The sequence below is a fragment of the Capra hircus genome, chromosome 27 (assembly GCF_001704415.2).
Source record: "Capra hircus breed San Clemente chromosome 27, ASM170441v1, whole genome shotgun sequence".
Lineage (NCBI taxonomy): Eukaryota > Metazoa > Chordata > Mammalia > Artiodactyla > Bovidae > Capra > Capra hircus.
Window position 1 is genome coordinate 14533444 of NC_030834.1, and position 25900 is coordinate 14559343.

General features: G+C 42.1%; 1 protein-coding gene across 1 annotated transcript in view; it reads right to left on the reverse strand.

Moving 5' to 3' along the window:
• The window catches only part of UNC5D (unc-5 netrin receptor D), a 631871-nt gene that overhangs the window by 212625 nt on the left and 393346 nt on the right, over positions 1-25900 (reverse strand). The window contains exon 4 of the mRNA XM_018042118.1: positions 10810-10913. Coding sequence (XP_017897607.1) covers positions 10810-10913 — 104 coding nt within the window. The remainder of the gene's footprint in view (positions 1-10809; positions 10914-25900) is intronic.

The following is a 25900-nucleotide window of genomic DNA, read 5'->3' on the forward strand; positions in this document are numbered from 1 at the left end:
AGAATCCTCTGTCCACAGGAATTCTCCCAGCAAGCATACTGGAGGGGGTTGACATGCCCTCCTCCAGAGGATCTGCCTGACCCAGCGATCCAGCCCGCGTCTCCTGTCTTTTGCATTGTCGAGTGGGTTCTTTACCACTAGCACCATCTGGGAAGCCCAATGATGGATACGTCTCATTATTAATTTGTCCAAGCCCACAGAATGCAAAACACTAAGAATGAACCCTAATGTAAACTATGGACTTTGGGTGATAAAAAAAAGTTTATATACTCAAGTGTTTTTAGTAACAATGATGCCATTCATTACTGGCTGGGGCACAGACTTGGATTACTGTGAGACTGAATGGTTTGTCTCAGAAACGAACAGAGATCATTCTGTCATTTTCGAGAATGCATCCAAGTATTGCATTTCAGACTCTTTTGTTGACTATGAGGGCAACTCCATTTCTTCTAAGGGATTCTTACCCACAGTAGTAGATAAAATGGTCATCTGAGTTAAATTCACCCATTTCCATCCATTTTAGCTCACTGATTCCTAAAATGTTGATGTTCACTCTTGCCATCTCCTGTTTGACCACTTCCAATTTAACTTGATTCATGGACCTGACATTCCCGGTTTCTATGCAATGTTGTTCTTTACAGCATCAGACTTTACTACCGTCACCAGTCGCATCCACAACTGTGTGTGGTTTTTGCTTTGGCTCTGTCGTTTCATTCTTCCTGGAGTTTTTTCTCCACTGCTCTCCAGTAGCATACTGGGCACCTACCAACCTGGGAAGTTTATCTTTCAGTGTCCTATATTTTTGCCTTTTCATGCGGTTCATGAGGTTCTGAAGGCAAGAATACTGAAGTGGCTTGCCATTTCCTTCTCCAGTGGACCATGTTGTCAGAACTCTCCACCATGACCTGTCCATCTTGGGTGGCCCCGCAAGGCATGGCTCATAGTTTCATAGTTTCCCAACCAATAGTGCTGAAGTTGAATGGTTCTATGAAGACCTTCAAGAACTAACATCCAAAAAAGATGTCCCTTTTCATTACAGGGGACTGGAATGCAAAAGTAAGAAATCAAGAGATACATAGAGTAACAGGCAAATTGACTTGGCCTTGGAGTACAAAATGAAGCAGGGCAAAGGCTAACAGAATTTTGCCAAGAGAACACACTGGTCATAGTAAATACCCTCTTCCAACAAAACAAGAGAAAACTCTACACGTGGACATCACCAGATGGTCAATATCAAAATCAGATTGATTATATTCTTTGCAGTCAAAGATAGAGAAGCTCTATACAGTTAGCAAAAACAAGACCAGGAGCTGACTGTGGCTCAGATCATGAACTCCTTATTGCCAAATTCAGACTTAAAGAAAGCAGGGAAAACCACTAGACCATTCAGTGGTTTATCAATGGTTTATTCAGAAGGGTAAATCAAATCCCTTCTGATTATACAGTGGAAGTGACAAATAGATTCAAGGGATTAGATCTGATAGACAGAGTGTCTGAAGAACTATGGACAGAGGTTTGTGACATTGTACAGGAGGCAGTGATCAAGACCATCCCAAGAAAAAGAAATGCAAAAAGGCAAAATGGTTGCCTCAGGAGGCCTCACGAAAAGCTGAGAAAAGAAGAGAAGCTAAGGGCAAAGGAGAAAAGGAAAGATATACCCATCTGAATGCAGAATTCCAAAGAATAGCTAGAGAGATGATAAAGCCTTCCTCAGTGATCAGGGGAAACAAAGAGAGGAAAACAACAGAATAGGAAAGACTAGAGATCTCTTCAAGAAAATTAGAGATACCAAGGGAATATTTCATGTAAGGACAGGTGCAATAAAGGACAGAAATGGTATGGACCTAACAGAAGCAGAAGATATTAAGAAGAGGTAGCAACAATACACAGAAGAATTATATAAAAAAGATCATCATGACCCAGATAGCCACAATGGTGTGATCACTCACCTAGAGCCAGACACCTTGGAAAGTGAAGTCAAGTGGGCCTTAGGAAGCATCACTATGAACAAAGCTAGTGGAGGTGATGGAATTCCAGTGGAGCTATTTCAAATCCTGAAAGATGATGCTGTGAAAGTGCTTCACTCAATATGCCAGCAAATTTGGAAAACTCAGCAGTGGCCACAGGACTGGAAAAGATCCGTTTTCATTCCAGTCCCAAAGAAAGGCAAAGCCAAAAAATGCTCAAACTACCACACAAATGCAGTCATCTCACACGCTAGTAATGCTCAAAATTCTCCAAGCCAGGCTTCAACAGTATGTGAACTATGAAATTCCAGATGTTCAAGTTGGATTTACAAAAGGCAAAGGAACCAGAGATCAGATTGCCAACATCCCTTGGATCATTAAAAAGCAAGAGAGTTTCAGACATCTACTTCTACTTCTGCTTTATTGATTATGCCAAAGCCTTTGACTGTGTGAATCGCAACAAACTGGAAAATTCTTAAAAGAGATGGGACTATCTGACCACCTGACCTGCCTCCTGAGAAATCTGTATCCAGATCAAGAAACAACAATTAGAACCGGACATGGAACAACAGACTGGTTCCAGATTGGGAAAGAGGTATGTCAAGGCTGTATATTGTAATTCTGCTTATTTAACTTATATTCAGAGTACATTATGTGAAATGCCGGGCTGGATAAGCCACAAGCTGGAATCAAGATTGCCAGGAGACATATCAATATTTCTCAGATACACAGATATATGGATGACACCACACTTACCAAAAAGCAAAGAACTAAACAGCCTCTTGATGAAAGTGGAAGAGGAGAGTGAATAAGTTGGCTAGAAACTCAACATTCAGAAAACGAAGATCATGGCATCCAGTCCCATCACTTAATGGCAAATAGATGGGGAAACAATGGGAACAATGAGAGAATTTATTTTGGGGGGCTCCAAAATCACGGCAGATGGTGACTGCAGCCATGAAATTAAAAGACGCTTGCTCCTTGGAAGAAAAGCTGACTAACCTAGAGAGCTTATTAAGAAGCAGAGACGTTATTTTGCCAACAAAGGTCCATCTAGTCAAGGCTGTGGTTTTTGCAGTAGTCATGTATGGATGTGAGAACTGGACAATAAAGAAAGCTGAGTGCTGAAGAATTGATGCTTTTTGAACTGTGGTGTTGGAGATGACTCTTGAGAGTCCCCTGGACTGCAAGGAGATCCAACCAGTCCATCCTAAAGGAAATCAGTCCTGAATATTCATTGAAAGAATTGATGCTGAAGCTGAAAGTACAATACTTTGACAACCTGATGCAAAGAACTGACTCACTGAAAAGACCCTGATGCTGGGAAAGATTGAAGGTGGGAGGAGAAGAGGACGACGGAGGATGAGATGCTTGGATGGAATCCCCGACTCAATGGACATGAGTTTGAGTAAGTTCTGGGAGTTTGTGATGGACAGGGAAGCCTCGCATGCTGCAGTCCATGGGGTCGCACAGAGTCAGACACGACTGAGTGATGGAACTAAACTGAATGCCATTCATAAGACTCCCCAGGGGATAAGGTAAAACCTCGGATAGTTACCAGCTTCTGTAAATAACCAAAATAGCCATTTATTTCCTCCATGCACTAGATCGTGTGTGCTCAGATGCTAAGTCCTGTCCAACTCTTTTGTGACTCCATGGACTGCAGCCTGCCAGGCTCCTCTGTCGATGGGTTTCCCCAGGCAAGAATACTGGAGTGCGCTGCCATTTCCTTCTCCAGGGGTCTTCCTGACCCAGGGATGGAAACCTTATCTGCTGCATTCATAGGCAGATTCTTTACCATTGAGCCACCAGGGAAGCCCATAAGAGATTATACGCATTAGATAACAAGAGAGGAAGACAGGAAGCATTCTGGTGCTTCATCCTCTGACGAACTTGAAAGGCAAGAAAAAGGCACAGGCTTGGAGGAAGAGCTCACGGGCTGCCTGGGGAAAGGAGGGGTGGTCCAAGCAGCATCCTTCTTCATGGGGCTGGAAGTGTGCTACAAACCGCAAAAGGTTTTCAATTTCAATCTGCATCCTCAACTGTAATGGAACCCTACATCTTCCTCTGAGAAGCAAAGTTCACGATGCTTTAAAAAAGAAGAAAATGAGAAGGAAGAACTGAAGCCACAATCCTCTCTACTATTTATTTAGTATTAGAAACTGTGCTAGATGCCTTGCATATTCTTGGGTTTTCTTCTTCTTTGGAGCAATCCAACAGGAAACGTGTTGTTCCTGTTTTCAGATGAGGCCTCTGAGGTTCCGGGTGGCCAGTATTTGCCATAGGTCATAGTGTTAGGAGGTGCTAGTCAGGACTGGACTGCAGTTTGACTCCAAAATTGTTACTTTCCCTCCATTATGTCACACTAAGAATTTTCAGTTCTCTACCATTTCCAGACTCCACGACTATATCCCAGGAGAGAGAACCCGGTGATGCAGACATCATTACCCACTTATGAGGATCTAACCGGGGCCCATTATGACAATGATGTCTTTTGGGGTCATGGCCAAATGTGGGGAAAGTTGTAATAAGGGTGGAGACTACTTGTATTCTCTCCTCTTCATATGCCCCCTTTCCTTCCCCTCCAAGGCACCCTCTCTGTAACTGAAGACATTCAGTACTTCCTGTTTCCTAAGATTACATCTAACCCAGGCTCCTGGTCCCTGGGAGGATAGGGGCTCCAGGACTGCCCTGCTCCCAGAGCCTCTATTCCCTCTGTGTTCGTAAGTTTTATCGCCAGATGATCTATTTCAAACAAGGAAACACAGCAGTTACAACAACTTTTGGATTAGCATATCAGCTGGAAGAGATTTCAACGAAAAAACCTATTTCTCAGGGCAGACTGTCAGGCAGCAGAATAAGAAGATATGTTATTACTGGTCTATGGGTCCCAAGCTTCCAGAAAGGCTTTGCAGAAGCTAACCAATCGTATCATCTCACTAAAAAGAAACACCAACTAGCAAAGAGAGGAAAAGTCTAACCTTTAAGTTTGATTGACTCCGTGATCTGAAAGCTTGGACAAGTTCCTGTAAGATGGACATGAAAATACCAAGAGCTTTCTAGCATCTCATAGCAATCTTCTGCAAATTAAATTAAAAACATTAAAGATTACTTAACACAGTGCCTGGCACACAGAGGCACTCTTTCTATTCTTATGCAAAGCACCTTGTCTGGTCATCTAGATAGAGTTAGATGCCAAGTATGTTCTGTCTTACAGAGAGAAGACAGAGGTGTCTTGTGAAAATAAGACGTGCTCACAAGGTTCCTTTCAATGTGCCAAGTAGAAGAGCTCCTATTCCACTGCAGGACAAAACCAGCTGGTACATCAGCTAGTTCTGACTGGATCAGTCACAACTCCTTCTAGTGATGACCTCTGGGACCCCACAGGAGGTGGGCAGGATGGGAACCAGGGTGCAGTGGAGCGCGTGGAACATCCCTGCTCAGAGAAGGTAACTTTGACTGATGATAGTTCACAGTGACGATTACATAACTGATCAATTTCCAAGCAGTTTCCAGTTACTGCCATTCTGAAGAGTCATTAACATTAGGATACTCGCATGACTAAGAGGTCAGTAAGCACAAAAATACTCTGCAATCTGAAGACCCCATGGCAGGCACTGGCAGACATCCCCCTCCAAGAGACCCTGACCACAGAAGGTATGAACATTTTCACCTTCTTTCCCTATCTATATCCGTCTCTCTCTCGCAGCTTTCTCCTCTAGATCGACCTGCCCTTCAACAAAAACACAAATTTTGGTGGAGATAACTAGTGTGTAAGCTATTCTGAAACTAAAGAGCTGTAAATATCAGTGCACAGACATAGGTAGTATCCATCTCATAAATAAGTGAAATTTCAAAGTAACACGTGTTTGGAACCCAGATGCTTTCCCACCTTCAGATGCTATAAAAGCTTGTTAAGGCCCCACACCAGCCATTAACCCACAGTGCAGCTGAAACATTCTCCATATTCATCCATAATACAAAAGGTAGGAAACAAAGCTTCCCTTCTTCAGCTCAGAATTTCTGTTTTAAACCATCCTACAGTCACAGCTGTTCCTTGAAATGGCCCTCTTTCGGCCAGCCTGGCTCTGAAATTTATTTCTAATGATGTCTGTGTGCTTAAAAATAAAAGATTATTAATATGTCAAGGGGGAGTGGAAAGTGAACTGAGTTCAAAAGTGGCCCCCTTTCCAAATTTCAAGCCCACACATAACTTGTGCATGTAACCTTATTTGGAAATAGGGAAATAGGGTCATTGCAGAGGCACTGTGACCAAGAAGATTAACACAAGGCGTTACTGGATTGAGGCTGACCCTCATCCAATGATTCATGTTCTTGTAGGAGCCAAAATTCAGACATATCAAGATAGAGAGAGAGAGAGACTTCCCTGGTGGTCCAGTGGCTAAGACTCCATGCTCCCAACGCAGGGGGCCCGGGTGTGATCCTCAGTGCTGAACTAGATTCCACATGTCCCACCTAAGGGTTTGCATGACACAACTGAAGATCCCAGAAGATCTCCCACACCACCACCAAGATTAGAGGTCCTGATGCTGCATCTAAGACTCTGTACAGTCAAATAAATAAATATTTAAAAAGAAAGTGATAAAAAAAGATACGGAGAGAATAATATCCCTATGAAGATGGAGGCAGAGTCTGTAGTGATGTATCTACACCCCAAGGGCAGCAAGGATTATCAGAAACCACCAGAATCTAAGAGACAAGCTCATTTTCCAGAGCCCCCAGGAAAACTAACCCTGCCTGCACCCTACTTCAGACTTCTAGCCTCCAGAACTGTGCGAGAATTCAGTTTGATGGTTTTAAGTCCCAGTATGTAGTCATTTGTCACAGCAGCCCCAGGAAACTAATCCAGGAAGTAAATACCTACCAGTGTAGAAATCTGGCAAGAGGGGAGGCACCAGAAAAGAAAATATACTTTCTTACTGAGAAGTCTGTATTTATTGTGTTCCTTCTTCCCCTGGCCAAGAACTCTCCCAAATACTGTTTTCACTGCCATCAGGGTGTGTGACTACTGGAAGTTTTTCACATAGGGTTCTGCTCCTGTGGTTATAGCTGAAAATCACATCAGAATGGGGTGGGGAGTGACGGGAGAGGAGGGAGGCCCAAGAGAATGAGGATATGTATATATAAATACACACACACACACACGTGTGCTTAGTTGCCCAGTTGTGTCCAACTTTTTGTGACCCCATGGACTGTAGCCTGCCAGGCTCCTCTGTTTGTGGGAATTCTCTAGACAAGAATACTAGAGTGGGTTGCCAGGTACTTCTCCAGGGGATCTTTCCAACCCAGGGATCAAATCCAGGTTTCCTGCATTGCAGGCAGATTCTTTACCATCTGTGCTACCATATAGCTCAACAGGTATTTGTGATATAGCAGAAAGTAATACTGGAGAAGGCAATGGCACCCCACTCCAGTACTCTTGCCTGGAAAATCCCATGGGTGGACAAGCCTGGTAGGTTGCAGTCCATGGAACCGCGAAGAGTCGGACACGACTGAGCGACTTCACTTTCACGCATTGGAGAAGGACATGGCAACCCACTCCAGTGTTCTTGCCTGGAGAATCCCAGGGACAGGGGAGCCTGGTGGGCTGCCGTCTGTGGGATCACACAGAGTCGGACACGACTGAAGCGACTTAGCAGCAGCAGCAGCAGAAAGTAATACAACATCATAAAGCCACTATTATGTGCACTCAGTCATGTCCTGCTCTTTGCAACCCCATGGACTATAGCCCGCCAGGCTCCTCTGTCCATGGGATTCTCCAGACAAGAATACTGGAGTGGGTTGCCTTTCTCTTTTTCAGGGGATCTTCCCTATCCAGAGATCAAACCCGCATTTCCTGCATTGGCAGGCAGAATCTTTACCACTGAGCCTCCTGGGAAGCGCTATATTCCAATAACAAATAAACAAAAGAGACGTAAAGATGGAAAAAGGAATGGAGCCAATAGGGACAACTCATTTCCTTTCAAGGACAGTGTTGGGGCAAGAAAGGTGGAGGGATGTTTCAAGAGCAGATTCCAAATTCAACCCAAGTTCAGCCTTTCCCAAGGACTGAGTTGGCCAAAAGATTCATTTGGGTTTTTCCATACAATGGTACCGACAATCTGAATGAACCTTTTGGCCAACCCAACAGTTGACCAGCTAGGAATGCTGCTTGCTTCCTGGAGGCTAATTCTTCCTCCAACAGGGATCTTCCCTCCCAACCATGGCCCCAAAGAGCCCTGGAGTCCTTATAATTCCTAAATCCCTGAGCTCTCTGGGAAGCCACTTCAATGTGTGTGTGCACGTGTACAAACTCATGGACACGTTTATATATCAAGGCACATTTTCCCTTTTGGCTCTTACCCTACCAGGTTACACACTGCTTATCTTTCTCTTCTCTGTTCTTTATTTTCATTGTGTCTTCAAAGACTAAATGAAGAAGGACGTATACCCATTTTCTAACACTCAGGAGAAAAGACAAAAACAAGAGTCCAGTGGATTTCACAGTTTTGTCTGGGCTGAGTCCCAGGACTACCTCCAATATTCAGGAATAAAGGCAGGGAACTACTTTTCATTCATATTCAACAGATATTTATTGGACACCTGGATGTGAGAAGCACTCTTTTCTGTTCTGGGGATAAAGCAATACAAAGATAAACATGGGACTTCCATGGAGGTCCAGTGATTTTAAGACTCCGTGCTAACATGGCCAGGTAACTAAGATCCCACATTCTGTGTAGCATGGCCAAACAAACAAAAGTCTCCTTGTGGAGCTTAAATTCTAATAGAAAATAAGTTGAATAAATACAGTATGGTTGTGCTAAGAGCTAAGGAGTAAATAAATACAGAGACAGAGGCTTGAAAGTATACATGTAGGGTAAGGAACCGACATTGTCATCAGAGTGCCCTGAACAGGCCTCACTGAGCAGGAAAGCCCTGAAGGAAGGGAAGAAACAATGGAGTAACTGGGGAAGAGTGTTCCAGCAGAGGGGTCAGCATGTGCAAAGGTCCTGAGACAGGCGCATGGCTGGTGCAGCTGTTGAAGAGTGAGGAGGCTAATGTGGCTACAGCAGGGCTGGAAACTGAACAACTGATGAGGTCAGAGGTAAGAGCAGGCCTGATTATCCCGGACCACATAAGGCATGAAAGTGGCCTTTTCTCTGAGTGTTCTGAGGAACTTTGGGAAGATTGAACAGTGTTATGACTTAAATGGGTGTAAGACCTTTGGTGGGTCATTGACCTGAGTATCAGTTTTCTTGCCCCTAAAATGGAAAGGCCGTGCCAAGTAAATATCTAAACTCTCTTCTAGGTGTAAAAATTGATTTTTAGACATCTAGAGAATGTTTGGTTCCCACAGAACAGATAATAAAACCATGACCTTCTGCCCATCTTCACTGCTCTCTGGTGCTTCAGAGTTGACACAGTGACCCAGCCCAGGCCTGGCAGAAAGCCTGGTTATGAGAGATGGTGCGATTATAGCAAATGGCTGGTACCTGAGTGAGTCCCCCAGGAACACATGGGGTGTCCTCAATGATACCGACATTCACCCGGCCTCATAACACCCAGTCACCTGTTCCCCGCCTCGGAAATCCAGGGCACTATCTGTACAGAACAAGGCGGCAGCCCAAGGAGATCAAATATCTGTTTGCTTCACATTAAATACAAATCTAAAAATAAGCATTTTCCTTTCTCATCATTTCACATTACGCATGGAGCGTTCACTTTAATTTTCAAGTCCGTTTACTTCATTTCAGGGAAGTTTGGGAGCTTTGAATAGAATCCACCCTGCAGGCTTCTTGTCTGGATCAGCAAGTCTGTCTGTTTTTGGTTCGCCCTGGTACTTTTTACTCTTCTGTCCTTCCAATTGCAAAATCCCACAGCAACGCGCAACAAAGTTTCCTATTGCTTTAATATCTCTACTTCTTAGTGAAGAAACCAGGACTCTCAGGACCTTCCCCTAGCTGCTCAGAGAAGAGTCATAGCTGGTCTCTCTACTGTTGGACTCAGACCTATGTTTGCATACGTTCTGGGTTGGCTAAAACATTTGTTCAGGCTTTTCCATCAGCTTATACAGGAAAACCCGAATGAAGTTTTCGGCCAACCCCAAAATAGGACTTTACCAAGCAATCTTTGTACTTCTGAATAGACCCCACAATATTATCTTAATACCCATATTACGAGTCTATCAGAACCTCTTTTAACAGTGACTGAAAGAACACCATCCCCACCAGTACAGTGTGTTATTAATGACAATTATACTCTAAGTGTATGATAGAAGCTTCTGGAAAACCAGCAAGGAGCAAAAACTATGACTACTCTGGATTCCTACTGCCTCACTGTGAACAACAGATAACGGTTCAGAGATTTGTGACCTCCAACACTTTGTGTGTCCCCCATGCCAGCGCAGTGCCTAAAACATAACAAACACTCCAGGGTTGTCTGTTTCGTAAGCAAATGAAGGATAAGTGCGAACACCCGTGAAACTCAGCAATGGAGCCCGACCACCTTCTTTCTACATTGTTTTCATGTGACTTTGCCTGTTAGATGGATCTAGAAACCAATGTACAAAGCAGAGTGCCCTGGGTGACGGATGAGGCCACAGAGCAGGCAGTGGCATCACTGAGGTCCCCAGGAGGAAGGGCACGCAACAGTTTCCACCCAAACTGGCTGGCGAGAGCTTAAGAAATTAGAGACAATTTCCTCTTCCAGCTTATTCCCATCAGTCGCTTCACCATCTTTAGCGGTTGGGTCCAGGCAGCAAGAAGGCCTGGCCAGGCTGGCTTATGTCTCCTGTGAGCACATAGGACTCAGTCCCCCGTCTTGGGAACTGGCCTGGTCTTACCTCCGCAGCAGGAACTCCCTCAGGCGGCCGGCAGTGTAGCACAATCATGCCTTCGATAGGTACCTCCCTTCCCTGCGGGTCTTGCTCAAAGTTTTTCCGTAAATCTGCAAAGAATGGGAAAGATAAAACACTTTGCTCTGGGGCCAGGAAGATCCACATTTGCTCCAAAGATGATAAAACAGTGAGCTTAATGTCACAATCTAGGCACACACACACACACACACACACACCCCTGGTTTCAGGAGTTCCAGAATCTAAGAATCCTTTTCCTGAATATTCAAACACATTTCAAATAAGCCTTAAGCAAACTATCCCTAATATTCTCTACTGATATGATGGATAGAAGATTTACTAGGAGAGCAGGAAAGAAAAACTCATTACTTCATGAGTCTTTGCTAGCATTATCTACTTAGCATCTGATAAAACACTTGGTCTAATAAATTGCCATCCACAGCTATTATGCATCTGAGGTGCACGTGATTTTATTAACTAAAGAATGCATTATTAATCTGTAACCTCTGCATTCACTTCGCCCTCTAGGGAGCTCTAGAAGATGGTAATAGAGTGTGATTAGCTATTAGTCTTTTATTTGTAACCAGGGAGAAGAGGCAACATTCAACCACAACAAAATCTATAACCTATCCAATCAAACATATAATTTAAAAATCACAACGCCCTCCAGTCCAACAACAACGCTGGGCATCCATGTAGTGCCTTTCATGGAAGACTCCAGGCTCTTTGCAAACAAGCTGCACCATTAACCTTTTGCACGTAGAAGGGTGACACTTGGAGGGGTTAATTGGCTTGCCAGTGGTCACAGAGAATATCAACGCCAGGGATGGGGAAGAATTTACCACGTGTCCAGACATTAGTCTCTGAGTACTCACCAGCAAATCTTTTTCAGGGGAAAGGACACACACGGGGACAGTTGAGAAAGAGAGAAAGAGTATCATTTGCATGGCTTTCCACTTAAGCATATGCTTCATTAGCAAGAGTGGGGGCTGGCCTCTACTTCTTTTGGAGGTGTCATAACAATACTTTGATAATTGAACCTCACAAGCTTATTTCTGCTGTCATTTGAAAGCCTGGGACAGTGGAGTGAAGACAGTTTGACAAGCCTTCCTCAAGACCTGCCCCTCCCTCCCAGACAATGTATTTTTCTTCAACTGAGGATCTCAAATTACAGGCTGTGGATTTATTGATTTAATTTTCTTTAGTGCTTGCACTAACATGAAATATGTTCTGTGTAAAGAGCAGAGCTTCAGAATCAGTTACATCTGTATAGATGGTATAAATACATTAAACTTGCTTTTTGCAAGTCAGAAACACGCCATGAATAACAAGCCCAGCAATCCATGTATTCACTTTCTTTGGAATTTTACTCTTAATGTTTTCCTTCCCAGAGGCGACTGATGTCTTTTTTCAGCAGGGCTGTCTGTCTGGAGATCATCGTGAGTGTATGTGAAGCCAAGTGTATGTGAGTCCTTACAAGGACTCACTGTAGGCAGGTGGCAGGATCTATGTTCCCGTTTCTCTGCTGTCCTCCCAAATTGTAAAGCCAAGCTTCCTTCTATTAGAGATCTGTAAATTGCCACGGCAGATGTGCAAATTGCCACAGCCTTTATGATTCAGAATTTCTCATTCCAAGTTTGACGAAGTTCATATAATTGATAACAAAACTATGAGGGATGGGGATGTGAATAAACCCCAGAATGAAAAATCTCACATTTCCTGCACAGTTGGACCACAAATTCTCCTTTGCTCAAAAATCCCCTTTCCAGGAACGTCCCTGGTGGTCCAGTGGCTTAGAATCTGTGCTGCAATGCAGAGAATGTGGGTTCACTCCCTAGTTGGGGAACTAAGATCCCACATGCCATGGGATAACTAAACAGGCGGGCTACAACTACTGAGCCTGCACACCAAAACAAAAGATCTCACAGAATGCAAAGAAGATCCTATGTGCCACAACTCAGGCCTGATGCAGCCAAACAAATCAATAAATAAATTTTTAAAAAATCCGCTTTCCTTATGACTAGTTTACTCATCAGGACTATAGGAAAGCCCCTTATTCATGGAGGATACATTCCAAGAACCCAGTGGGTGCCTGAAACCACAGATTGTACCAAATCCTATATATCTTTTTTTTTTCCTATGCATACATCCCTATGATAAAGTTCAATTTATAAAGCAGACACAGTAAGAGATCAACATACTAAGACTAAAATAGAACAATTATAACAGTATACTGTAATAAATATTCCATGAATATAGTCTCTCTCAAAATATCTTCAGTTCATACCTTACTGGACAAATTTAGCACTTTTCCATCTTAACTAAGCACTTCAGTGTGGTGTAATGTTTTTAGTTTGAGGGGAAACAGTAAAACGAACAAGGATTTCTTTTTCCTTCTTCATCATTTCATGCAGAGAAGATTCATGCTTACCATAGATCTTAAGCTCAGCATATAATTTTTCTTCCCTTACTAAGTCCTTATTAAGAACTTTCACTTTTTCACTTAAAGAAAGCATTTTTCAGCATTTCTTTGGTGTGCCTGAATTTCCAGCATCACTATCTTTATGCTTCGGGTCCATTATTAATTAAAACAAGGGTTACTTCTTTTAAAACACAAGTACTGTCATACCAGGACAGCTGATCCTGTAACCAAGACGGCTACTAAGATTAACGCGCAGGACACACTGGACGAAGAGATGATTCACTTCCTGTGCAGGATGCAGCTGGATGGCAGGAGATTGCATCATGCTACTCGGAAGAGCATGTGACTTAAAACTTATGAATTGTTTATTTCTGAAATTTTCCATTTAATATTTTCAGACTAAGGTTGACTGTGGGTAACTGAAACCACAGATAAGAGAGATGACTCTGTATTGAAATGAGCCTGTTGCAGAGCGTGGGGGACTCTCACACGACACGTCAGTTTGCTAATGGAAAGAAACGGTGGTATTTTTGTGCATAATTCTGTTCGGTTTGTTTGGTACTTTTTCCTTTTCTTTGATTGCTTTGTTTTCGAAAAGGAAGTCTTACCCATTGCTGCTACACAATGATTGCCGTTTTGACAACACCAAATAATCTGCATTCAACCCAATGAAGCACAGAAAACAGAGAGTGGGAATTTCTATTTTGTCTTATACTATTTCCATTTTGTCTTCTAGTTCCTTTCTTTGCTCACTAGAAATGGAAATGGGAACAAAATGCAGAGTTTTTGGGTATTTCCACACATCAGCAAGTGAGAAGAAACTAGAAGTTGTTTTTCCTCCACACTCCCACCTGCTTAAGGAACTAGCTAAGCAAACATAAAGAAAGGAAAACACTGAGGATTTCTCTGGTGGTCCAGTGGCTAAGACTCGGTGCTCCCAAAGCAGGGGGTCCGGGGTTCAATCCCTGGTCAGGGAACTAGATCCCATGTCCCACAACTGAAAGATTTCACGTGCTGCAACAGAGACCTGGAGCAGCCAGTTAAATAAATCTTAAAAAAATAAAAAAATAAGAAAGGAAGGAAAACCCTGTATTGACACTGGCATACAGGAAAGGGCATTGTCTATAAGCAAGAAGCCGGGAGAAATTTCTTTTTGATCTCTTACAGTCAGGATCAGATTGAAGAAAGGAGCCACATGACGTCCTGATCCTTCCAATTGACACTGGTAATCACTGCTGAAGTTCTCCAATAAGAAGTATATATCCACTTCTAAATGCAGAGACAGGACAAATCAAGGCAGAAGACAGAGGGTCAGGCAACAACTGGTGTCACAGGCATGGCGCCAACTCATCAAAGGCAGCCCATCACGCACCAGGTATCACACCAAGTAAGAAAGCCAAGTGTCAGAGTTCTGGCTTGTGCCTAATCCTGGTGGCAGGGAACTCTGGTATTTTTCATTCCCAAAGAGGACAAACATACCAGACAGATTCCAGAGAGTTACTAAATATACCAAAAATTATAGAAATAAATTCTTAGACATAGAGGTAAATGATTTCAGCTCCACTTATGAGTCTCATCATAGGTCACTCAATCTAGTTTTGCTGTTTGTTTACTTGCTTAGGGTTTTTGCTTGTTTGTTTTCCTTCTGTATTTGTCTTGACCCTGCCAGGCAGCTTGCAGGATCTTAGTTCCCGATCAGGGACTGAACCCAGGCTCCTGGCAGTGAAAGAAGTAGAGCCCTAACCACTGGACCACCAGGGAATTCCTGACAATTTCTGAACTGGCAAACTAGATACTTTGATCACCTATGCGAGTTCCAAGGCTTGAAAGATTCACAGAGAAAACTGTGTCAGTTCTAACAGTAGGAAAAGCATCCCCAGGCTTGTAAAAAAGAATTACACTATAAATGAAGGAGATAAACCATAGAATTGAAATGGTTTCCTCTAAGACTGGAAACAAGAGGCATTTTCGGAGAACTTCTAATTTAAGTTATTTAAAATCAAAAGGAAATAGTAACTGAGAATCTACAGTAGGGATTTATAAATAGGATAACATCTGAGATCAAGAAAACTGCCACTATGCATGAAAAACAAAACAAGACTGCTGAATTAGAAATATATGTCATGGAGACAGTAAACAACACACTGAAGATGGCTGAAAATCGAACTAGTAAAACAGAAGACAGATTTGGCAGGATCCAGGCAAGAAACAGGAGCACACAGAAAATATTAATATAAAAATTGAAGGGCTAAATAGGGAAAAGGGGAACTCCTAGGAGCTGTTCCCGTCCCAGGGATGGGGGGTGAGGGAACGAAAGGAAGACACTGAGGTTAGAGAACTTTGAAGCTTAGAGAGGGCCCTGCTCTCCAAGGAGAGGGCACAGCATGCTGGCACCTCAGGAGCTTGCAAGAGGGACCCAGGACTTAAGACCTAGACCTCGGAAGAAGGGCTGGTGGTGCTGGCATCTCTTGGAGGAGAGGCAGGGATGGGGTGCAGCAGATAAAAAAGCTGGATCTGGAACTACTTTAACTGGGAACCAAGAAGCTGCTGCCACTTCTGTATAGAAATTCTGCTGGGATGATGTTGACAGAGATAGAAAATGAACAGAGAGAAGTAGCCTTCCCTTCCTCTTTCACTCTGCAGTCTTCTCTGGCGCCCCCTATTGGTGAAACCTTCAGGGAGCTAGGTTCTGGCAAGGGAGTCCTAGCCCTAGCTTCACAAAATACAAACCATTCATTTTAGAGATAGCAGTAGCTTAGCATCCAGCAGATCCTAGTTTAAAAAATGTTCTCCAGAAGAACTCTAATAATTACATATTCTATCTCTGTTTTCCTCACTCGATCATCAGTTCAATGAGTATGGGCTTTATGTCTGAGATATTCGATGGCACCCCACTCCAGTACTCCTGCCTGGAAAATCCCAGGGAAAGAAAAGCCTGGTGGGCTGCAGTCCATGGGGTCGCTAGGAGTCGGACACGACTGAGCGACTTCAGTTTCACTTTTCACTTTCATGCACTGGAGAAGGAAATGGCAACCCACTCCAGTGTTCTTGCCTGGAGAATCCCAAGGACGGGGGAGCCTAGCGGGCTGCCGTCTATGGGGTCACACAGAGTCGGACACAACTGAAGTGATTTAGCAGTAGCAGTGTTCTGTTCTTATAGTCCCAGAGCCTTCTGATACAGGAAAGGTTCTTAGTTCAATAAACATAAGTTGAACATGTGAGCTAGGAGGAACCGACAAAATGATAAATGAGTTTCCCAGAAAAAGGATGAAATAAACAACAACAAAAAAATGCTGAGTTAGAGAAATACAATTTAAATACAATAGTTTAGAAGAAGACAGTAAGTGTAAAGAAAATAAATGATAATTAAATTAATAATGATAAAATTCAGTTTTCTCTGAGTTGAGAAAAAACTTAAGTTTGCAAAAGAGCTCACTGGATACAAGGCAAAATAATTTGGAAAAGAAAAACTGTTCTAGGTATATTATAGTTGAAATCTTTAACAAAATTTCTAAAACTGTAAAAAATAATTTTACAAGTATTTTACAATAAATAAACAGAAGTAACTAAAATTTTCATAAAGAGTTAACATTGTTAAAATGTCTTTTATCCAAAGCCATCTTAGATTCAATGCAATCCCTATCAAAATCCCACTGTCATTTTCATGGGAAAAGAGAAGAAATTCTAAATTTAGCTTGGAATCACAAGAGACACTTAAGAGCCAAAACAATCTTGAGAAAAAAGAACAAAGCTGGAGGCATGACATTTCCTGATTTCATACTACACCACAAAGCAACAGTCATCAAAACAGTGTGGTATGGGTATAAAAGCAGGGAAATAGATGAATGAAATAGAATTGAGAGTCCAGAAATAAACCTTCATATATATGGCTAACTAATATTTGAAACGAGATACAAATGTACCAAATGGGAAAAAGACAGTCTCTTCCGTAGTGGTGCAGGAAAATTTGGATATATGCAAATAAAAAAGAATGAAATATACAAGAGAACCCTTCCCTTAGATCACACACACAAGTTAACTTGAAATGGATCAAAGACTTATACATAAAAACCTGAAACTGTGAAACTCCTATAGGAAAACAAAGGGGAAAAAAAAAAACCTCCTTAACAACATTTTTGTATATGTCAACAAAATCACAAGCAACAACAATGACTATATAAAATTAACAGACTATGTGCAGCGAAAGAAACGATCAACATGAAAGGCAACCTGAGGAATGAGAGAAAATATTTTCAAACTATATATTTGATAGGGCATCATATCCAAAATATATAAGGAACTCATTTGACTCAATAGTAAAAACCAAATAATCCAATCCAAATAAAAAGTGAGCAAAGGACCCAAACAGACAGTTTTCCAAAGAAGATGTACAAACGGCCAGTGGGTACATGACAAGGTGTTCAACATCACTAACCAGAGAAATGCAAAAGTCAACTCCACCTCACTTCTATCAGAATGGCCAATATCAACCCTTGTTAGGGCTAGCTAATGTAGCTGATGACTTTCAGCTGAAGCCAGCATTTATTTAGCGTTCTGAAAATCCAATGGCCCTAAAGAAGGATGCTAAATTCACTCTGCCTAAGTTCTATAACAGAACAACAAAGCCTGGATAATAACTCATCTGCCTAAAACCTGATGTGCTGACTATTTTAAGCTCATTGTTGAGATTTCATTGACAATGTATGTGGTCATCCAAGAGTTCTAATGGAGATGCACAATATTAATACTGTTTTCATGCCTTCAATAAAGCAAAGCACACTGAAATGAGGTATGCCTGTATCTGGCTGAATTGTTGGTCTGCCACTTACTAGCACCTTGACTTGATAAGTATCTTTATTTCTCTTTGCCTCAGATTCCTTATCTGGAAAATGAACATACTAATTTCTATTACACATAGTTGGGTCTGAATTAAATGCTAATATGTGCAAAATCCTTCTAAGTGCACTGGGTGCATCAGTTCAGTTCAGTTCAGTCGCTCAGTCGTGTCCGACTCTTTGTGACCCCATGAATCACAGCATGCCAGGCCTCCCTGTCCATCACCAACAGGACTTAATTAAGGTCACATCTATTATTATATCCTATTATAAAGCCATGTCATTAATCAATATACAAATTGTTTATAAACTACAACACTTTTCAAAGGCACTCAAATAAAAACATGTTAGCATATGATATATACTAAATATTATATACTTATACTGATATGAGTGAGTGAGTGAGTGAAGTCGCTCAGTCGTGTCCAACTCTTTGTGACACCATGGACTGTAGCCTAACCAGGTTCCTCCGTCCATGGGATTTTCCAGGCAAAAATACTGGAGTGGGTTGCCATTTCCTTCTCCAGGAGATCTTCCCCACCCAGGGATTGGACCTAGGTCTCCCGCATTGTAGGCAGATGCTTTACTGCCTGAACCACCAGGGAAGATCCTCATACTGATATACAATGTACAAATTAGGATGGCTGTTTGGATAAAAAGATAAAGTGAGATCTATGTCTTATTTCATATCAAAACAAATCCCATCTTAATAAAAATATTATCTACAAAGCCACAGCAGTAATAAAATACTTATTGGATCTTAAGTTAGGAAAGCCTTTTCTAAACCCAAAATTGGAGGAATACCACCTTAGGAAATGATCAGCAGATACTGCTTTGTCAAAATTGAAAAATGTTTCTACCTAAAACACTATAAGAAAAATTATAGGCAGAGGTTTAACAGTCTTAATACATTATAAAGGGCACTTTTGGAACAAAGTGAGAAGGATAAATACCCTAAAATAAAATGTCAAAGGGGCAGGAAAACATAACTTACAAAAGGACACAAATGACTAATAAAAGATATTTAGAAGTGTCAATATCACTAATTGTTACTGAAATACTAATGTTAAAAGCGTCAGTATGTCTCTTTACTCTTCCAAACAGCCTCTGTTTTGTTTGTTTCTTTGTTTTAAAGGATAGTTTCCAGTTTTAGAAAGAGTACAGAGAACTGAATGAAAAGAGCCTCTTGAAAGTGAAAGAGGAAAGTGAAAAAGTTGGCTTAAAACTCAACATTCAGAAAACTAAGATCATGGCATCTAGTCCCATCACTTCATGGTAAACAGATGGGGAAACAATGGGAACAATGACAGACTTTATATTTTGGACTCCAAAATCACTGCAGATGGTGATTGCGGCCACGAAATTAAAAGACGCTTACTCCTTGGAAAGAAAGTTATGATCAACCTAGACAGCATATTAAACAGCAGAGACATTACTTGGCCAACAAAGGTCTGTCTAGTCAAGGCTATGGTTTTTCCAGCAGTCACATATGGATGTGAGAGTTGGACACTAAAGAAAGCTGAATGCTGAAGAATTATTGATGCTTTTAAACTGTGGTGTTGGAAAAGACTCTTGAGATTCCCTCAGTCTGCAAGAAGATCCAACCAGTCCATCCTAAAGGAATTCAGTCCTGAATGTTCACTGGAAGGACTGATGCTGAAGCTGAAACTCCCAACACTTTGGCCCCCTGATGCGAAGAACTGACTCACAGGAAAAGACCCTGATGCTGGGAAAGATTGAAGGCAGGAGGAGAAGTGGATAACAGAGGATGAGATGAGTGGATAGCATCACCAACTTGATGGACATGAGTTTGAGCAAGCTCCGGGAGTTGGTGATGGACAGGGAAGCCTGGCGTGCTGCAATCCATGGGGTTACAGAGTCGGACATGACTGAGCGACTGAACTGACTGACTGAGAGAACTGAACAGGCTTAAACATTTCTGCTGCTGCTCCTAAGTTGCTTCAGTCGTATCCGATTCTGTGCGACCCCACAGATGGCAGCCCACCAGGCTTCCCCATCTCTGGGATTCTCCAGGCAAGAACACTGGATTGGGTTGCCATTTCCTTCTCCAATGCATGAAAGTGAAAAGTGAAAGTGAAGGCGCTCAGTCGTGTCCGACTCTTTGCGACCCCATGGACTGCAGCCTACAAGGCTCCTCCGTCCATGGGATTTTCTAGGCAAGAGTACTGGAGTGGGGTGCCACTGCCCTCTCCGTAAACATTGCTAAGAGAAATGAAAATGGTTAAACATGAAACCTATAATACGTACCAAATGTCCTTACAAGTTAATTCAGGAGTTCACTATCTAATAAATTAATACTGGTATATTCATAAAACCAAATATTATTTGGCAATAAAAATATACAAAGGATGGGTACATGCTACAATGTAGAGGAATCTTGAAAACACAATGCTAAATGAAAAAAATGAGTTAGAAAAGACCACATATTGTACGATTTCATTTATTAAATGAAAAAATGTCCAAAATAGGTAAATACATATAGTGAGAAAGTTGATAAGCATTTAATTAGGGCTGCAGGGGAGGTGGGGGGAAGGGCTAGGAATGCTTCTGTTTTATGATGTGATAAGTATTCTCCGCTGGACTCTGGTAATAATTGCACAGGGCATCCCTGGTGGCTCAGTGGTAAAGAATCCGCCTGCCAATGCAGGAGATGTGGGTTCAATCCCTGGTCTAGGAAGATCCCTTGGAGATAAAAATGGCAACCCACTCCAGTATTCTTGCTTGGAAAACCCACTGATAGAGGAGCCTGGTGGGCTATAGTCTGCAGAGTGACAAAAATTGGACACTACTTAGCAACTAAACAACAATGATGATCACACAATTCTGAGAGCAAACTAAACACTATCAAATTGAATGCTTTAAATAGATGAATTAATTGCCAAGTCATATGGATTAAATCTCAGTAGAGCTATTATTAAAAAGAGTTCATTTATATGATTCAGTAATTCTACTACTAAAATTTTCTAAGAAAACTATTAAAGAGCTATATAGAAAAATGTAGCATAGTGATATTCTTCAAATCATCACTTCCAATGCTGAATGACTGCTAATAATCTAAATATTTAATCATATGGGAATGGTTAATATCTTTTTGTGCATTCATATAATGTAATACTATGCCAACTTAAAAAAAAAGCTCAAAGGACATTTTAAATTATAAGTAAACGTTTGAATAAATTACTAAGATAAAATGGTATTCAGTGAATGATCTCTTTTATCTATTTTTTAATATATAAGGATGGTACTCCTCCAAATGTAAAAATTATCTTTTTATAGAATGCGTTTATATTCAAATGAAAGTAGGTACATTTGCTTTAGAAACTTGTTTCGGTGGGTAGCCCTTCTCTCAATTTGCCTTCAGGTTTTCCATAAATGTGTAACAGCCTCATTCAGAATTCACTCCCACTGTTGGTCACGGACAGACACTATGCCAGGCGGCAGGGGGACATTACTGAACTTGACGCAGACCATTCCAGCCTTCCTACAGCATACACTCCAGCAGGGAGGATAGATACTAAACAAGCCTCATGGCTCTGTAATAAAGATTCTGCCTGCAATGCAGGAGCCGCAGGTTTGATCCCTAGGTCTGGAAGATTCCCTGGAGAAGGAAATGGCAACCCACTCCAGTATTCTTGCCTGGAGAATCCCATGGACAGAGGAGCCTGGTGAGCTACAGTCTGTAGGGTCGCAAAGATTCAGACATGACTGAAGCAACCTAGCACGCACTCAAGATGTACAGGGATGGGCGTTGAAATAGAGAAGTAGAAAGTTCCATAAAACTGTATTACAGTAGGACATACCTTAATCATTAGAGGAAAGTTTTTCAAAGAAAGGTATGGGTAGGAAGAGGCAGAGCATCTCACAGGCCTCCACCAGACACACTATACCTCATCTACTATTTCCATCAGGCTTTTACTGGCTTAAAACATTGTTTTACATATACATGCTCTCTGGTTTCTTTCTTGCAAGTCTCTGCAAAATGCCTGTGTAGCTACCTCTCTCCCCAGAAGTTAGCACATCCCATAAGGACACTCTTGTATTAGACTTGGTCTTCGACCTATAATATATTGACAGGGTAGAATATAAATAGATTTCTACCTTCTGATCTCACTGATACTCACATCATCTATGGAAAGAAAAAATAATAATTTTCCCATTATTTTGTAGAAGGGAACTGAACCAAGCTGCAGACACACACACACACACATCAAGATTAAAGATTTAAAAATGTTTAAATAGCAACTGGTATGGGATTACTATATATGTCATAGGAAAAGCCCTAAAGAGAAATCACTCAGCATTTCAAAGATTTGCTACTGGATAATTATGGGAATATTCATTATACTCTTCATCTGTTTCTGCATTTTCTAAAATTTTCTGTGATGAATGTGGATTTCTTTTACAGCCAGAAAAAAAAGATAATGTCCAAAAAAAGCCCCTCTTTCCTACAAGTTGTCAAAAGATTCTTTAAACTAGACCAAACTGAATCAGAAGCCAGGGAAGAAGTACATTTTGTTTCATTTTATTTTACCAAGTTTCACTCCTACGACATCTATTAAAGAAGGAAGCAAGAAGGACTATATTTTTCAGTCTTTAGTACATGCTGAGATAGTCATCCTAATGTGATTTTACTTATGGAAATCTCTGCAGATAAAAAGAGCTTTCATCTGTCTGGTTCATTGCCTCCCTTCAGTACCTGGGAGGGTATACAGTGGTCACTAAATAAATATTTGCTGAATGGATAAATCGATCAGTGAGCTTCCATGTCAACTCATTTAATGATTACTATATACTAATATACCACATACGTCTCCAGTAGATAAATGTACTGCAATGCTGTTAAAGCAATGCTTGTTCATTCTCATCTTCATAGCTCGTGTGAAGGATACTAGCAAACATCAGTGCTGATCAATCTGGAGCATCACTCTGCTTCTGCTGCCTGTTCACGCTGTCTCCTGTTCAGTCCCTCAGCAGAATGCCAACAAGGTACACAGCGACTGGAATCAGAGCAGGGAAGAGGAGCAAGAGGTGATGAAGCAGGTATTTGGCTAACCTGTAAATCATACGGTCAGCCATGAGATCAACCAGGCAGCAGTGCTTGCCAATAAGTGGTGCATCTGGGGCCAGGCCACGGGAAGCAGCCGCCTCCCTTTCCTCACCTTCTGCCCTGTGTGGCCTTTTTCTCATTTTCCTTTCATGCCCCTATGTTGGAAAAGTCACTGTAGCACGGAAAAATCAATAAAAATTCAATTCCGAATAATAGTTCTTTGCGGCTCAGAAACACCAGGGAGTTATCGGCTCATTCAATGTTCTGGCAGTTAATGCAATGAAATAAAAATAATTTACTCATTCAAACCAAATCAGCCAGTGAAAAATCATAGTTTTTTTTTTTTTTTAATAGTCATAGTCATTTGTTAAGATTGCAGGAGGGTGGTACGAAGTCCCATTAGTGCCCAAATACACTGGCATTCCAATCAGCATCACATCTTTCCCACCCATATTTTACTAAAGGGACAACAAACCACATTTGTCATACATAAAAGGAATTTGTAACTTAGCCAAATACAGATCCTTTGTTGTAAAGAAAGGGCTGGTTCACACGCAGAACAGATGGATGCCAGCAAAAGGAAAGTCAAGGCTTGGTGCCCTCAATACTCCAGCCCCTGACGGTTATGACCTGAGAAGTCAGTTCCTAACTCCAGGTCCCAAAGGAAGCACAGAAAAGGCTTCCTGTCAGGTCATTTCTTTCTTTGGTGATAATCTCCTTGTATTTTGGTACATTTACAGATGCTTCTCTTGCCAGCCTGGCTTAAACTCTCTGGCTTACTTACATCTATGAATTCTGTCCATCCTTGACACAATAATCCATGTTGATGCCAAGCGGCTTCTTGCTGTCATTTCATGCCCTGGCTGTGAACTGTCTAGTTCTGACGTTGCAGTCTTTCTGAAGGACAGCCAGCCCTCAAGGACAATTCCACATGTAGATTTCTCTGTCCTAAGATTTCGGGAAAGTGTTGCCTTAACTTATTGTTTGGTCGCTAAGTCACATACAACACATTTAGAACCCACGGACGATAGCTCCTCCAGGCTCCTCTGTCCATGGGATTTCCCAGGCGAGAACACTTGAGTCGGTTGCCATTTTCTCCTCCAGAGGATCTTCCTGACTCAGGGACTGAACCTGCGTCTCCAACATTGGCAGGCAGGATTCTTTACCACTGAGCCACCAGGAAAGCCCACAACCTTAGCTACTGCTGAGTAAATCTGGCAGCAAGAGGGAAGGAGGGACAGCTTAGATGAACGCTGGATTGTGTGAACCTTTCCACGTTCCCTCTGATCCTACCTTGGTGCTGTGTAATGCACAGGGTCTCTTTATTGGGGCATCCAGGGGTTTGGATGATGCCAGGGGTCCCGTTGTGCAGAGGCTACTCAAGACTGCTTTTCTGAGCCACAGAATAACACTGGGGCTCCGTTAGCTCCCCTGTGCTCTGCAGTTCCTCTGCTGTTAAATTGCCATTGTCAATAAATCGTTTTATAACCAGCACGGTGTGTCATTATCCCTTTCTCAACAAGTAGCATAGTTTGTCAGGCAACAGTGGTGTTGGAAGGCAGCATCCTGCAGCAGGGACACATTATGGTGAGAAGAAACAGCTGCAGTTTCACAAAACGCTTTGAGTACTAATTTAACCTGCTCTCTATTGAGCCATTCCCAACTCAACGCATTCCATTGTATTTGGCTTCTTTTGTTTACAAGGACACACAAACATCCATTCAGATTCCATCACAATTTGAGGATTAACTGAATATGAGGAAGACTCAGTGTTGAGTCCAAGACTCCCTGGAAACCAAGAAAGACCGCACACCAGACTTGGAGGACAGAATACGGATCACAAAGCAAGCAGATAAACAGACTGGAATAGGGCCAAGCAAGGGGGTAAAGAGAGTCAATGCAATTCTGTTAACAGGGTTATTTCATACTCCTTTTAGCACAGATGTTGTGTCCCTCCTAACCAACTGCTTTTCATTCTTTTTAATATTAATTTGTTTTTAGCTGCATCCGGTCTTGGTTGCATCATGCAGGTCCTTCTGTTGCAGTGCACGGGCTCAGCAGTTTTGGCAAGCGGGCAGAGTTGCCCTGCAGCATATGGGATCTTAGCTCCCTGACCAGGCATTGAACCCGAGTCCCCTGCATCGTAAGGCAGATTCTTAATCACTGGACCACCCGGGAAGTCCCTCTGTTCTATCTTAATGGCCTCTGCTTATCTGTTAATTGTATTTACTCATGTCTTGGCTTGCCTGGTGGCTCAGATGGTAAAGAATTCACTTGCAATGCAGAAGGCTTGGGTTCGATCCATGAGTCAGAAGATCCCCTGGAGAAGGGAAGGGCAACCCATTCCAGTATTCTTGCCTTCGGACAAGAACCCCATGGACAGAGGAGTCTGGCGGGCTACAGACCATAGGGTCACAAAGAGTCAGACATGACTGAACGGTTTCCACTTTCACTTCACTTTCTGGCATCTCAGGATCACTACTGCCTGCTTCTTTACCTGTTATCGTTCCCTTTCTGGTGCCTCTATCAACTCCCGATTCTCTTTGAGGATCAAGTCAAATTCAGAAGAGCCAGAATCCACAAGTACACAATCACTTTACCCTTCTTGAGTACGTCTCTCATTCTGAGTCTACTCACAGCAGCTAGCCTGCCCAGGTGTGCGTTCCTGGTCCAGGGGACACGGCAGTGGACTTAAGTGCTACGCAGTGTAGCCATCTACGCTTGAGAAGGCTTCAGTACCACTTCTCTTAGCAG